Source organism: Numida meleagris, chromosome 1 (assembly GCF_002078875.1).
Source record: "Numida meleagris isolate 19003 breed g44 Domestic line chromosome 1, NumMel1.0, whole genome shotgun sequence".
NCBI lineage: Eukaryota > Metazoa > Chordata > Aves > Galliformes > Numididae > Numida > Numida meleagris.
In genome coordinates, this window is record NC_034409.1 from 133,310,008 (window position 1) to 133,325,750 (window position 15,743).

The following is a 15,743-nucleotide window of genomic DNA, read 5'->3' on the forward strand; positions in this document are numbered from 1 at the left end:
TGCTAGACCCAACTTGCAGACTTGCTATATACTTGTGAAAATGTACTGAAGGCAGTGGAAGGGTAAAAGGAGAAGGACTTCTTAAAGTTTTTTTTTTTTTTTTTTTGGTAGCACTCCAAGGTAAGGACAGAATATAAACACTGTTGTTTATTTGTAATATGGACCAAAGTAATGCTGCCACCAGGCAAAATGTAATGGATGAAATGCTCTTGTTCCTATCAGTCACGGACTGTGCATCAAGGTCAACAGAACTTGCAGTGACAAATAAATCTTCCCTAAAGCAAGGGAGTTTGAGTCGGAGCTTGAGTCCTATCACTGTCAGGAGGGCTTTGGAGCAGGAGAAGAAATAGTGTGAAACTCTGAATGTTTGGGGAGTAACTAACTGGCTCGTAACTTAAATGTTCTTCCTTCTGTTTGGAAGAAAAACACAACTCCTGTGGTTTTCTTGGAACAGGCAGCAGGAACAGCTTGGAGTGCCAAGCACCTCCGTCCTACAGCCAGCTACCAGGGCAGTATGGAAGGGTTTTTTTGTGAAAAACTCATTAACTGGGAGTGACACCTCTCTGTATGTCGGGAGCACAGTTCAGTGCTGCCATGTTCTGAATCCAGCAAGTTGTTTCAGGGGATCATTAAAATCTTCATGGCTCTTCTTTGCAGAAGATGAAGTGTTGGCTCCTGCAGTCCCTGGCCAGCATACAGCTCTCCTGTTTATCTGCTCAGCTATGCTGATGCCAGGTCTCACCATTTCATCATGTCTCACTATATTTGGTGGGTTTTTTTCCACTTGAAAATCCAGCTTTGGGGGTCCTGTGACTATATAAGCACGCGCTACATTTTAAAACACATTTGTGTTGGAAATCTGGAGAACATGAAGCCTAATAAAGGAAAGAAACCCAAATCAATCTTTTAACTTTTTTTTTTTTTTCCTACACTTGGAATTTCTGGATGTCCTTGAATGGCAATATTAATGGTATCTCTTACGTTTTAATGAAGGTAATAGTTCTCTCAACAGCTGCTGTGATGAGATACAAAAGCTGAGGTGTTCCTCTATTACTCACGAATCTCTCTGTACTTAATTTTAGCCCAAATGTACAATAATAATACAGGAACGCAGACGCTTTAGAACTCAGTGATGCTTCAGGGCAGAGATATTTCCATGTCATTTTAGGTAGAATCTACTGGGCTTAAAAACACTGAGCATAAATGTAGAGGTCACGCAGATGAAACAGGGTGATTTGAGTGCTCAGCAAACACATAGTGAGCTGTAGAACCATTTAAAAAATGAGATGGTGTGTTGTTTGCTTACTTCCAACAAGGCACAGGGCATGCTGTGTGCTCTGAGAACCAGGCAGGCAGGCAGGAGGTGACCAGCGTTCCTCCAAACCAAGAAAAAGACAGTTTAAAGAGAGTAATGTTACTGTTAATGGAAAGAACCCTGGAAAACACTGCAGTTTCAAAGCGGTGTGCACAGTGAGCGTGTTTTCAACTGGCAAATACCAGAAAGCAACACCACAGGTGTATCAATAAACATGAGTGCTCATTTGAAGGTACACACTTCCAGCAAAGATTCAGTAGTCTCAAGATCAGCAGAAAAGTGCTGCACCACCAGGCAACAACATCTTAGTCCTTAAAACAACCTGGGATAGAAATACAGATCGCTACTGGAAAAGTGCCAATCACCTCTCACCACTGCCTTAGGAAAGAAATGGTGTTATACCTTTAACAACTTTTTTTTTTTACTTTATGCTCAAAACTTCTGTCCTCTGAACTGAGAAAGTGACCTCTTCTGGAAAGACATCGCACTCAGTTTAACCTTGGGCATGATGTTTGCCTGTCAATCATTTCTTCCACCAGCGGAGCAATGATTTTCTACAATAGCCATGCACTTGAGTCAATATATCTCTGGGTTTCACAAGACACCATTCATCTGAGTCACTTCATGAGCCACGGTGATATATGTGGTACAGTGATGGGCTTTGGTGCCTCGCATTGCCTCGTATTACCTGGGACCCTGTAGAGAACGGTCTTGCACACAAAGCTTGTTACAAAGTGACCAGCTTTGATATAACAAGGAGGTAACTACCTGTGAGATATTGCCCTGCTTTAAAAATTATCTGCATCATGGGTATTTCATACAGCCTTATGTATGCATTCCACTTGAGTCACTTTAGCTATATTCTGCAGCTTTCTTTCCAAAGCAAGCCAAATGATTTTAGTCAAGAGACTGACAAAGTTAAGACAATTAAAGAACGCGTTGATGCTGAAGAATAGGGATTTGCTGCAGCACAGCATTACGCACACAGAGAGATGATGCTTGAACCGTGGAGCAATGTGGAAAAAGCACTCACATGTGGTGATGGAATGGACAATAACTTTGGTTCTCAGCTGCATGGGAGTTGACCCCAGAGAGGCACACCTGGGATGAGCTTTAGGCTGGGGGCCACTGGGGAGGCTGTAGGAGGGCGATGGGTGCAGATCCTGTGGGTCAGAAGCAGTCCTTGCATCTGCTTCAATGCACATATGTATGCACACTACCGATACGTAGGAATGCACAACTCCTATATGCAGTGTGCATTTAGAATCAGAGAATCATTAAGGTTGGAAAAGACCTCTAAGATCACCTAGTCCAACCCCCAGCCCACCTCCACCATGCCCACTGCCTACGTCCCTCAGAGCCACATATACACAGTTCTTGAGCACCTCCAGGGATGGTGACTCCAGCCAATCTGCAAACACCCTTGGCTCACAGAGCCAAGACCCCCCAGGCTCTCTTGTCTTCTCACAGCAGCTCACAGAGCCCTGCTCCTCTCTCTTGTTCCCTCCAGTGTGGTTAATCTGGGGCGTTTCTGGCATTCGCAGATGAAGAAACAGAGAGGCTGCATTTGTGGAGGTGAACTTAAATTTGAAACAGGAAAATGCAAAGCTGCTACAGCTCTGATCCTGCTGAGCAGGGATGTCCATTTTGGGAGTTTGGAGTTTGGACTCTGGGCTCATGCTGCAGGCTAACCCTGTCTATTTGCAGAAAAATAAATCCAAGTGGCTTTTAAAGCAGCTCAGTTAAAATGCACTGTGGCCTTCCATGGACTTTAGGGTGAGAGGAATGAAAGGAGAGGATCTGAACTAGAAAAAAGCAGATCAGAGCCACATTTGGTTCATTCCAATTCATTTTCCCACTGAAACAAGCACTCATTTTCATCCAGTACTATAGGAGGCTGACAAACTGATTTAAGATGTAGAGAAATGTTAAATAACACGCTGCAGCTATTTTTTTTTTTCATTTCCCTTTAACAAACAACCTGTACGAATTGATGAAAAGTCTTTGCCTGCTAATACTGAGTTATGTGCAGCCACAAAAATACCCTGTCCTATCATAGAATCATAGAAGCACCAAGTTTGGAAAAGGCCTCTAAGATCATCCAGTCCAACCGTCCACCCATCACCAGCATTTCTCGCTAAACCACGTCCCTCAGTACAATGTCTAAACATTTCTTCAACATGTCCAGGGACTGTGAGTCCACCAGCTCCCTGGGCAGCCTGTGCCAGTGACTCAACACTCTCTCAGAGAATAAATGTTTCCTATGTCCAACCCGAATCTCCCCTTGTTCAGCTTGAGGCCATTCCCTCTTGTTCTATTGCTAGTTACATGGGAGAAGTGGCCAACTCCCACCTCACCACAACCTCCCTTCAGATAGATGTAGAGAGCGATAACGTCACCCCTGAGCCTCCTCTTCTCCAGCTTAAACAATCCCAGTTCCCTCAGCTGCTCCTCCTCCTATCCTATCCTATCCTATCCTATCCTATCCTATCCTATCCTATCCTATCCTATCCTATCCTATCCTATCCTATCCTATCCTATCCTATCCTNTCCTATCCTATCCTATCCTATCCTATCCTATCCTATCCTATCCTATCCTATCCTATCCTATCCTATCCTATCCTATCCTATCCTATCCTATCCTATCCCATCCTATCCCATCCTATCCCATCCTATCCCATCCTATCCTATCCTATCCCATCCTATCCTATCCTATCCCATCCTATCCCATCCTATCCCATCCTATCCCATCCTATCCCATCCTATCCCATCCTACCCTACCCCATCCCATCCCATCCCATCCCATCCCATCCCATCCCATCCCATCCCATCCCATCCCATCCCATCCCATCCCATCCCATCTCATTTAAGAAGCGGTGCTTGCGCGCTGATGATCCGCTCCTGACGGCTGCACTCTGGAACATCCCGGTACCGGGGCCGCCTAAGCTCCTCTCCCCCCCGCAGCGGGGCCCCGGGCCGGGCCGAGGGCGGGCGTGACGTGGGCGTGGGCGCGGCCGCCCCTTGCTCCACTCCCTCCGACCCGTCCCATCCCGAGCCGGGGAGGCTACCCGCTATGCCGCCACCGTGCCCCCGCGGGGCCCTGCCCGGGGCCTTCCTCCTCTTCCTCCTCCTCCTCGTCGTGCCGCTGCTCTGTGCAGCCCCCGGTGAGTGAGCGCGGGCTCAGCTTTTGGTCTGAAGTTGAGCACATCTCCCCTATAACTCTTTGTTTGCAGTCACATCGCCAGGAGATGGTCGGTGGGGAGCCCGGCAGTGGCTGTGCTGGCAACCAAGGCTGCTGGCATGGGAATCCATGCCACAAAGGGTTGGGGATAGGATGTCGGGGTGCACTAGGGTTCCCTGCAGCTTCTGTTGAGCTGAGGCAGAGAAATGGGAGCACAGGGAGGCACGGGTGGAAGCGTGCTCCAGCTTTTTCTTGGTAGGAGGGAGCTGCAGCATCTCTGTTGTGTGTTTTTCAAGACACGGTCGTTTTGTTGTTGTTATTTCCTTCTTACCAAATAAGAGCGGATAGATAAGTATGCATTATATTCTTACTTCTCTAGATGTTTCAAGAGGAAATAAACTCAAACGGATGCTTCAGAAACGAGAAGGTAAATAGAGAGACAGCCCATTGCCTCCCTGTTTCCCCGCTGGCTTCACTGCCGCCTACCACAGCTCTCCAGGTGCTGTCCCCAAGGGAGCTCAGCACTCAGGAGCGGTGTAGGTGTCCTGAGCAGACCCCACCATGCCTAGCCCCACTGCACCATGAGCACACACAGCGGCCGCGCGTCCCTCCCATCCCTGCAGCTGCAGGGCACAGAGCCCAGGCTCCCATTCTCTGTTTGGACTACGTATTTAAATTCCGTATGTAACGTGTCTTGAGCTCAGGATAGCTGTGATAAAAGCAAAGGCAACAGGGGTAGCTGTGGGGCCGTGGTAATTCCTATTTTTATTGCCGCTGCACACACCGCTCTGCTGAGCACAAAGGTGATGAAATAACACCAGAAACGTGGCACAGTTTGGGCTGATTAAACACTCCCCGGCCTCTCTTTGGGGGGGATTCATTCCAGCCCCCATTGCCACGAAGCCGGAGGTGTCGCTGAAGGAAGAGGCGGCCAAGGGGTTCCTGCGCAGCCTGAGGCGCTCGCGGCGGCAGCTGTGGGACCGCAGCCAGCCCGACGTGCAGCAGTGGTACCAGCAGTTCCTCTACCTTGGCTTCGATGAGGCGGTGAGTGTGGGGCTTCCCCAGGCTGCGGGGTCGGGTGGGAGCAAGGGAGGTCGTAGCGAGGTGGGGGTTGGCCTCTTCGCCTTGCTAGCAGTGATAGGAGGAGAAGGGATGGCCTCAAGTTGTGCCAGGGGAGGCTCGGGCTGGATATTAGGAAAATCTTCTCCAAGAGAGCTGTGAGGCACTGGCACAGGCTGCCCAGGGAGGGGGTGGGGTCACCATCCCTGGAGGTGTTCAAGAACAGTATGGATGTGGCACTGAGGGACATGGTCAATGGGCACTGCGGGGATGGGCTGGTGGTTGGACTAGATGATCTGAGAGGACTTTTCCAACCAATGTTACCTACCTGATGCAGAGCGTGTGGCCCCCACCGCTGTTCTGTGACCCTGCACGGGGAAGGAACACTGCCTGGCATTCTCCTGGGATCAGGAGCCCCCAGCTGATACACATACTGCACAAAGTTCTGCTCAGCACACTATGTACAGTTGCAGTCCCAAGCGTAGAAAAATCCGTACATAAATAAGCGGTAAAAATAGTCATAGATGTTGGATTCTTGGCTTCTGTCAGCTGCATGTGCGTGTTTAATGAGACTGCATTGGCACAGGCAAGCTGGTGTACATGTTAGACCTTCACATTATGTGGATTGCTTAGATGATGAATGTACCCATTTTCAAAGCTGGAACAATTTAAAAAAGAAAACCCTTTGCTTGCACTGAAATAATGAAGGATACATTTTTTGTTGCTCCTGGACATGATGCAGATAAAAGTGACTTTTTAACAGCGGGGCTACACAATGTGGAAATTAACAAAAGCGGTTTTATGAATCAGAAGCTGAAGGCTGGGTGCAAATAGGAAGAGGTTAAGTAGGAAGGACAAACCATGCAGACAAGATGTGTTCCTCTCCACAAGTTCCTGTGTGCACTGACAAATGGGACCAGGCCTGTTGTGGGATACAATGAGTCCACTTAGGAGGTTTTGTGGGGTATTAAGACACAGCTTTAACAATGAGATAACTGTTAGTTCCAGCAGCGCTTCAGAAAGGACTTAGGCCGTGCTTACCCATTGTGTATTTTGCAAAACTTTCTTTACAAATCTCAGCCAAAAATATTTCCAAAGAGCCATTCAGATGGAAAGGCTTGGCAAGCATTCGATATCCTCGCATACTGTTTTTCCACTGCTGTCGTGAGCAGAACTGAACTGCTTCCTGCTTCTCTAGAGCCTTTATATTTAAAAAGTGAAAAACAAAATGAGACATCACAGCCATAAGGCGAAGGGCGCTGCATTTGTTTTGCACTCAGGTATGCCATGACTACAGGTGTGGGGCAACGGGAAACCAGACTGGAACATCTCACAGAGAAAGTCCATGGCCACAAAACCTCTTAGACACAGTTTTGTGAATCGTGCGAAGGATCTGAATTTCTGAGGAGAAATTCTGGGTCTGAATTATCTGCGTGAGGCAAAGGGAACCTCTTTCATCTTTTTCTTTTTCTTTTTTTCCTGGCAGAAATTTGAAGACGACATGTCCTACTGGACGAGCCTGGGGCGTGGTGGCAGTGAGTACTACGGGGGGTACTACCAGCACCACTATGACGAGGACTCACCCATCGGCCCCCGGAACCCACACACCTTCAGGCACGGGGCGGGCGTCAACTACGATGATTACTGATGGCGTTCGTCCTCCTACAGCTGGGGTGTAGGGGGCTGTGCTGGGCGAAGCCAAGCCCTCCCCCAGTCAATGTCTCTGCTTTCCTCCTGTTCATGTACAACAGCAGGAGACAGGGAGCTGCCAAGAAAGAAACATGACTTTTTTTTATTATCGTTACTTAGTAGTATGCTATGTATGAAGTGTTACAGAAATAAAGCTTTTTTTGATAAAGTTCCCCATTACTTAGTAGAGTCTGTATCATGGAGTTTCATTAAGCCGTACTACTAGAGATTACTTTTTAAAAGGTTTTTTTGCTACTTCTTCTACACCCAATCACAAAATTAGATCATATCATCTAGGCTGGCATATAGAAGATATAGTGTAACACAACATATTTCAGATGTGCTTGCTCATTCAGATGTGCCAACAAACAAATCCGACCATTCCTTGGAGGGGCCAGCAGGGAGAGGGAGGTGATCGTCCCCATTTGCTCTGCCCTTGAAAGGCCCCACCTGCAGTACTGCAACCAGGCTTGGGACCCCCAGCACAGGAGGGATGTGGAGCTGCTGGAGCAGGTCCAGAGGAGGCCACGAGGCTCCAGAGGTCTGGAGCACCTCTCCTATGAAGACAGGCTGAGGAAGCTGGGCTTGTTCAGCCTGGAGAAGAAAAGCCTCTGGGGAGGCCTCATGGCAGCCTTCCAGTACTTGAAGGGAGCTTACAAGAAGGAGGGAGACTGACTTTTTGCATGGCCTGAGAGTGATGGGACAAGGGGGAATGATATTAAACTAAAAGAGGAGAGATTTAGGTTGGATGTTAGGAGGAAATTCTCTACTCAGAGGGCGGTGAGGCCCTGGCACAGGCTGCCCAGAGGAGCAGTGGTGCCCCATCCCTGGAGGCGTTCAAGGCCAGGTTGGATGGGGCCCTGGGCAGCCTGAGCTGGTGGGGGGCAGCCCTGCCTATGGCAGGGGTTGGGGATGGGTGGGCTGTAAGGTCCCTTCCAACCCAAACCATTCTGTGATTCTATGATTCTATGAAAAGAAGAAAAAAATCCTTTCAATTGAATTGCTGCCTTGTTGCCTTCTCTGCTATCTCCATACCTACTCCACGCAGCCTTCCAAACTTATGTGACACAGTGCTTTTACAGATCCTGCTGGGCAAGGAGACAGATGTTCCCCAAAAGCTGCTCCCAGTGCAGAGAAGCTTGCCTCCCTCCAGAGCCTGTGAAAAGAAGGGATCTTCTGGGGCAAGGGCTCCAAGAAGGAACCTGACTTCAGAAGCAGTAGTTGAGATGGAGAGCACCCAGTCTCAGAGCCCAGTGACCACCTCAGGCAGAAGTTACCTCCGAATGTTCCCCAGGTTTTGTCCTTCCTGCTTAGCTGCAAGCTCTCAGTCCAGCCTGAAAGAGGGAATAAAATAACAAAATAAGGGAGCCAAACTGAACAAGCATGTTAGACACTTCTCTGCACACACGCATGTGCACTCACACTCACATAATGTTCTCCAGAGACCCAGCATTCCCCTAGACCTTGGAGCACTTGCATTTAGCAGCAGACTCATTGCCAGTTTAATGGTTTTAAACTGGTGCGGTTCCCAGGAAAGGAGACCCTTTAATCCAAATATGGCACAGTCATGTTCTGAGTCAAGCACACACTCTTTTACACAGTTGGAAAACACCTATTCCTGGCAGAACACTTCTATTTTATGCCCTATAAGAAAAAGTGCAAAGAATTTGGCAATGTTTGAACCACATTGATAATTTCCATAATTTCTCAGAATATAAAACAACTGGGAATTCAGACTTGCAGAATAAGAAGAATTAAAAAAGTGCTGTAAATAAATGCCGTCTATCCGTAGGCCTTTGCAAGCTGTGTCTGTTCCTGCAGGCTCACTCAGCCCAGCAGCTGTGTCTTGCACACTCCCACAAAATCTGGGTTTTCCAAGACAAAAAAAATATTTTCCATTATACTATGCTGCAGTTTCCCACCATGCACTGAGTCTGGGTGGGATGGAGTTAGCTTTCTTTATAACAAGAAGCAACAAATTCCCAGCACAGCACTTCACGGTGCTGTGTTGGGAATTTGTGATTAAAGCTGTCTTGAGGACAAGCAAGCAGGTATGAGCCATCACAGGTTTGTGCAAAAGGAGGAATACTGTTGTCACCTATGCATGGAGTACTTCAAAGTTTACCATATTAACAAAGTTCACAAAATTCACGTAGAATCGTAGGGATTGGAAGGGACCTCTGGAGATCATCGAGCCCACCCACCTGCTAAAGCAGGTTCCCTACAGCAGGTCGCACAGGTAGGCATCCAGGAGGGTTTTGAATACCCCTAGAGAAGAAGACTCCACAACCTCTCTGGACAGCCTGTTCCAGTGCTCTGTCACCCTCACAGTATGAAGTTTTTCCTCAGTTCAGATGGAACTTCCAGTGTTTTTGTTTGTTGTCCCACGTCCTGTTGCTGGGCACCACCAAAAAGAGCCTGGCCCCATCCACTTGACTCCCACCTATTAGATATTTGTAAGTGTCGGTAAGATTCCCTCAGCCTTCTCTTCCCCAGGCTGAACAGCCCCAGGTGTCCCAGCCTTTCCTCATAAGGGAGATGCTCCAGGCCCTTCAGCATCTTTGCAGCCTTCAGCTGGACTCTCTCCAGCAGTTCCGTGTCTTTCTTAAACCAAGGAGCCCAGAACTGGACACAGTGCTCCAGCTGTGGCCTCACCAGGGCAGAGTAGAGGGGGAGGATCACCTCCTTCGACCTGCTGGCCATGCATTTTGTAATGCATCCCAGGATCCCATTGGCCTTCTTGGCCACCAGGGCACACCGTGAGCTCATGGCCAAACTGCTGTCCACCAGGACATCCAGGTCCTTCTCCTCAGAGCTACTCTCCTCTACACTTGCCCTTGTTGAACCTCATCAGGTTCCTCTCCACCAAGTTCTGCAGCCTACCCAGATGTCACTGAATGGCAGCACAACCTTCCACTATGTCAGCCACTCCTCCTGGTTTCGTATCCTCAGCAAGTTAATGATTTCCTCTGAGTATTTCTGTCCCCAAACACAGACAGAAGACTCCCTCTCCCAGCTGTTCTCTTCTGCTCACAGACAGCATAGGGTGCGTCACATCATTGTCCCTGGCCAACTCAGCGCTGACACCACGTAACCTCTCCACCAGGACAGAAGAGTGGCATTGTTCATTGTGGCTTCCTACAGAACGGGGACAAACAGGCCACAGCCCATCCCTTAACATCCCTTAACATTTCACAGCCTCACAATGCCACATCCCCAGCTTGCGGGTGTCAGCCAGGGAAATGGGTCAGAATCATGCACTTTTGTCCCAAGATTGTTTAGTGGATGGGAGGTATAGTTTTCCTTCCTCATAATGGTGGGGTGGACAGAGCCTAGATTGCAGTACTTGGCTTTGATAGCAGTTTGGCCACTACACTGTGGCTTCACGCTTTGGACCCTTCAGCTGCCTCAGCCATGGCACGGAGCAGGGCACTCAGAGGATCCCCTCTTTGCCAAAGAGCATGTCAAAAACTAGGAAAAACAGCAAGAATGAACCAGCTGCTGCTTGTTCCAAGCTGTAAAGTGGCAACAAAACAAGGCAGACAAGAAGCTGTTGCCACATTTGCTATTATAGGTAGGCGAGTAAGAGAAGGGACTGGAAAAGAGTAAAGAATCAGAGTGATTTTTTTACAGGAAATATGAATTATTTCAGAAGAACATCCCTACTGATATGAAACCACATTTCAGAACCTCCTGTCATACAGGAGGAGCTCTGCTTTTGTCCAGAGCTATCACTGCTTTTTGTTGTAGCTCTAAGGAGTTGTTGCTGCAAATAAGAACTTCAACACGTGAAAGCTTTTCAGAAGCGTGGCACAACACGCTCAAGGTCTCAAGACCACAAACAGGATTCAGGTGGAGATTTCCATCTTGGTCACGCTGGCATGCATGAGTACTATCTGTATGCCAGCAGCCCAGATCTTTTCCATGCCATGCCCTTCTACTGCTGGCGATGCCAGCACTGGGAAAAGTTTAGAACAAAGCCACTATGGAGCTGTGGTGGCTACGTTTCCACTGCTTTCAGGGGGAGGACGTATGGATGTTAGGACTAGCAAGGCTAAGTACACACTTCCTTTACTGTTAACAAAGCATCCTTTTTCTGTGGACAAATCTTCTCTGAGCAGCTTCTAACAACCTACAAAGACTTCCTGGCCTCACGTAGCACTGAACTTGGTACTAATAAGGGCCTGGGGACCAGCTCAATCCATCACATTAATCAGAGCCCTGTTTTGTTCTTTAGCCTATTCTCTGAGGCTAACAAACTTAATGTAATTGCGTTTGTCTCCTCTCCTTGCCTGCTTCAACTCTGAAACCCAATTTCAAACATATCTTTGCAGAGGTGAACTCTTTTTGTCAAATATATATTTCTAAAAGTTTCTGGAAAAAATTGATGACAGAGACATTCATAAGTAGGGGGTTGAAACTAAATGAACTTTGATGTCCTTTTCAACCCAGGCCATTCTATGATTCTATGAAGTATGCCGTGGGCAGTGAGCTCAGAGGTTGCTTAGTCAGAATCTTAGAGAAGCTGCAAATGCCCCAGACGCAAGAAAAGATCGTCAGATGACTATTCTTTCCCCCAGAGCAAAAAATCTAACCTAAAGATAAGACACAAGGCTTCTCTACTCTGCGTGTTCACACAGCTTACTACTTAAATTACATCTGCATGCCTCACCGTGCTACCTGTGGACCAATAATGTGCTTTACAGAGCTTCTGAGCAGCCCTACATGTAGAAATAAAAGTACATTATGATGTAAAAAAAGCAGTAATCCAATGGTGGACCTCTTAGAATCATAGAATGGTTTGGGTTGGAAAGGACCTTTAAGATCATCTAGTTCCAACCCCCTGCTATAGGCAGGGTCACCTCCCTCTAGACCAGGTTGCTCACAGCCCCATCCAGCCTGGCCTTGAATGCTTCCAGGGAGGTGCCATTCACAGCCTCGCTGGGCAACCTGTTCCAGTGTCTCACCATCCTCACAGTAAAGAATTTCTTCCTAATATCTAGTCTAAATCTACCCTCTTCCAGTTTAAAGACATTTTCTCTCATCCTGTCGCTACATACCCTCGAATCACCTCCCTCGACCTGCTGGTCATGCTTCTCTTGATGCAACCCAGGATCCAGTTGGCCTTCTAGGCTGCAAGCGCACATTGCCAGCTCATGTTGAGTCTTTCATCAACCAACACCCCCAAATCCTTCTCAGAGCTACTCTCAAGCCATTCTCTACCTAGACTGTATCTGCACTTGGGATTGCCCCAGCACAGGTGCAGGACCTTGCACTTGGCCTTGTTGAACTTCATGAGGTCAGCACGGGCCCAACCTCCCAAGCCTGTCCAGGTACCTCTTGCTGTGGTAACTTCCAGGCAGCAAGAGTTGTCCTCCTTGTGAGGCTGGAGGAACCCACAGCAGAGGGTGCCTTGCACACCACTCCTTCCAGATCAATCTCACTTGCCAGCACCAAGCTGCCCCATTCACCACACCCACTGCGTGCTCCTGACTGCATCAGGAGGACTTGCATCTAACATGGGCTCAGTGGCCCTTCTGTGTGGTTTACTGTGACTACACTGGCACCAGTCTGCACACATTAGTTTTACCCTGCCTGCCTAGGTGATAGCAGAAAATATAAATACTCAGATTTCCCCCCCCCCCTCCAAAATTATCAATTCAGTGCTTAGGAACCAGCAGACTCTATTTTAATTTATGCCTTTTGAGAAGGCCAGGCCAGCCCCTGGCTTAAAACACAAAAGGCAACAGCGCCTCGGCTGCTGTTCCTAGAAAACACTACGCAGAAAGAATATGGGAACTGAACCAGGAACCACTGAAACAAAAGCTGGAGGTGATCTAAGGGAAGCAGCAGATCAATACGGCCTGTCACTCAGGCCCACTGGGGGGCATACCACATAAGAACAAACCAGCCATATCAGTGCCAGCCATTTGCCCTCCGTCCGATTTGCTCTTTCTATCGAGGAGATCAGGCTGTGAAGCAATCTAAAAAGCTTTTAAATTCCTATCTGCAGTATCCAAACATTCAGACTTCCAGAGGGATTTTTCTTTGAAAATGCACGTTTTGTGCTAGCCTCCAGGAGTATGCTTTTTCCACTACGATTTAAATATTTTGCACAAAAGTCGTTGAATTAAATGAAAAACAGTCCTGGAAGTAACAGCCGGCACCTGCAACTCCCACTTATTCTCAATGGCTGCTCAATGGAGCAGGGTTGAACCCTTGTGCATCACCTCTTCATATCCAATACAAGCAGAAAGAATACCTTCCCCACAAAATAATCTAAGGCTTACGCTTCATATTTAAGCTTGAATCTTAACCCTTAAGGGTTAAAAACATTGTGCTGGGAGATGATTTGCAGTTCTCACCACAGAACAGTTAAAGGAGGAGGCACTAATTTCACATGTATCCCGCTGTGATTTTGAGCATATAGAGAGGCAGTGATTTGTGACTGTACTGGTAATTACAGGTTGGACTATGCACATTCAGAGCACACATACCATGGTGTACTTTTCAGGCAACTTAATTCAGAAAAAATGCCCTGATCAACTATCTAGAAAAAGGCTTCAAGTGAAAAGCAGACCCCAGGCTGCTCAGCTGTGAAATGATGGAGGCAATAGATAGTAATTAAATTCTAGGCAGGTTGCTGTCTCTCCATCCAGAGGGGGAAATGTTCCCAGGCCCTCCATCTTTGTTGCAAACCTGTGCGTGCGAGCAGGGAAGATACTCTCAAGTTTTTTAAGGATCACTGCAGACCTGGTCCAAACGATACCCACAAGTGAGCACAGCAGTCCCATCACTAGGTCCTAAAGTCCTGTGAAAGCTTGCCAGACAGCCAGGCCAAAATCTTGAATCTCCAAGCCTTACAAAGCACCAGGAGATAAGGATGGCTTTGGTGGATGGTGTCAGGTCATCTCGTACTTCAACCATCAACCTGCAGACCTCAAAAACCTGAAGAACCCATTCCTCAAAAGCTAATGAAACATCAAGTTTTAATGAGGTAAAGTCAAGTCACTTGGCTTGACGAGATTTAGGATTTTCGATTTTGAGTGGCCCTACACCAAAATACCTTCTAAAAACCTGCTGCCAATTCTTCCTTCTAGGTATTCAGTCTTTGGGATGTGGCACTGTGGAACTGTGTGATTTTATTTCAGTTTATTTTTTTTGGGTGACAGACATAGTTATGAGAAGGTGTAAGCATTTACAGGTAATTCAATAAATGCTAAAGTAGAAACGTTTCTTCAGGCAGGGAGACTGAAGTTAGACTGTGGATTAAATAACGTCTTATACTCCTGCATCACTATCAATTGCCTGAATTGGAATAAATTGTGATGTTTTTGTTTAGTCTATGTCAACAGACATCCTGCATCCCTTCCTATACAGCTATCACAAGATGAACAATGCAGCACCAAATGCTGTTAAGCCTGAGCCAAATGTTTAAGGACTGTTACTTTGTAATTAATACACAATACATACACAGACACATAATGCCAGAGATGTGCCTACAGTGAAACGCTGAAACTAAACAGAAGTTTCAATATTTAATAAAATAGTATATTCAACCACTGTAACCAATAATACATTAACTTTATTCCCAGAGTACGCACAACACAGTAGTGATTCAAAATATCCTTATCCATGGTAATCAATGAAAATATCTCAAATTCAAGTGTACAACTAAAACTAAACCTTTGAAAAAATCTCTCGTTTAAAGAATACATAAAGCTCTCATACAGAATTCTTTTAAACTCCTCTATATTCGATGTCAGTGTCTCCCATCTGACAATACCACTAATTTTTTTCTTATGCATAGTAGAACTTCTCATATTTTATAGTATCCATTTTTATAAATAAATTGGCATTTTCCATCCCGTTTGTGTTTATCTTCAGCTTCACAAAGAAACCAGTAAATAAAACTGTCAAGGACAGTCACAACAAAATGATCTCACAGCAAGATATAAAACTTGAAGATACTAAAAGATGCTTCTACTCTATTTTTACATAAAAAGACAGATTTAAAAAGTGCAAGGCAAGATTTGCAGGGGAAGGGGAATATTTGTTATTTTTAGGCACGTCCACTTCTTTAAAGCAAGCTTCAGAATGAAATTCCAGTTTTTTTTCTTCATGATACCTGTTTCAAAGTCTCTTTCAAATAAAAAAAAAGAAAAAAATTACATCCGTCAAATGTCAAGCAGGGCATTTCCTGTCCAACCAACAGTCTTCAGTTATGCCTTGTTCTTCCTTTTTTCATCCTCGCAGGTTTCGGTTTGGGAATATACTGATTGTTTGCTTGATATTCAAGTTCCTTACGGAAATAATGAATTGCTTTATTCAGACCTTCTTCCAGCGGGACCTGTTCCCAAAAATGAGAGAATCGTATCACTCTGAGTTGACATCAGCTCTTTTCACAACAGTACCTTTTTTTAAATACAGCTATTAAAAGACTGCTACAAAGTCCTTTAATTCTTTGCCAATTTAAGTATTAACAGCACCACATACTGG

At 46.5% G+C, this 15,743-nt stretch overlaps 2 protein-coding genes and 1 long non-coding RNA gene across 6 annotated transcripts in view; 1 reads left to right on the forward strand and 2 right to left on the reverse strand.

Moving 5' to 3' along the window:
* Nucleotides 4,248-7,428, forward strand: C1H2orf40 (chromosome 1 C2orf40 homolog). The gene is made up of 4 exons (XM_021414095.1): nt 4,248-4,479; nt 4,876-4,923; nt 5,383-5,540; nt 7,042-7,428. The coding sequence occupies exons 1-4, from the start codon at nt 4,389-4,391 to the stop codon at nt 7,201-7,203; spliced, it is 459 nt and encodes a 152-aa protein (XP_021269770.1). The 5' UTR covers nt 4,248-4,388; the 3' UTR covers nt 7,204-7,428.
* On the reverse strand, nt 8,130-12,126 carry LOC110392854. Its single transcript, XR_002434654.1, has 3 exons — nt 11,917-12,126; nt 8,522-8,578; nt 8,130-8,400 (listed from the first exon to the last, which is right to left on the reverse strand). It is a non-coding gene; the product is annotated as an uncharacterized LOC110392854 (long non-coding RNA).
* UXS1 (UDP-glucuronate decarboxylase 1) overlaps nt 14,770-15,743 on the reverse strand; it is a 56,532-nt gene continuing 55,558 nt past the window's right edge. For all 4 annotated transcript variants that reach the window (XM_021414123.1, XM_021414102.1, XM_021414133.1 and 1 more), the window contains one exon: nt 14,770-15,594. In XM_021414123.1, coding sequence (XP_021269798.1) covers nt 15,463-15,594 — 132 coding nt within the window. In that variant the 3' untranslated portion in view covers nt 14,770-15,462. The remainder of the gene's footprint in view (nt 15,595-15,743) is intronic.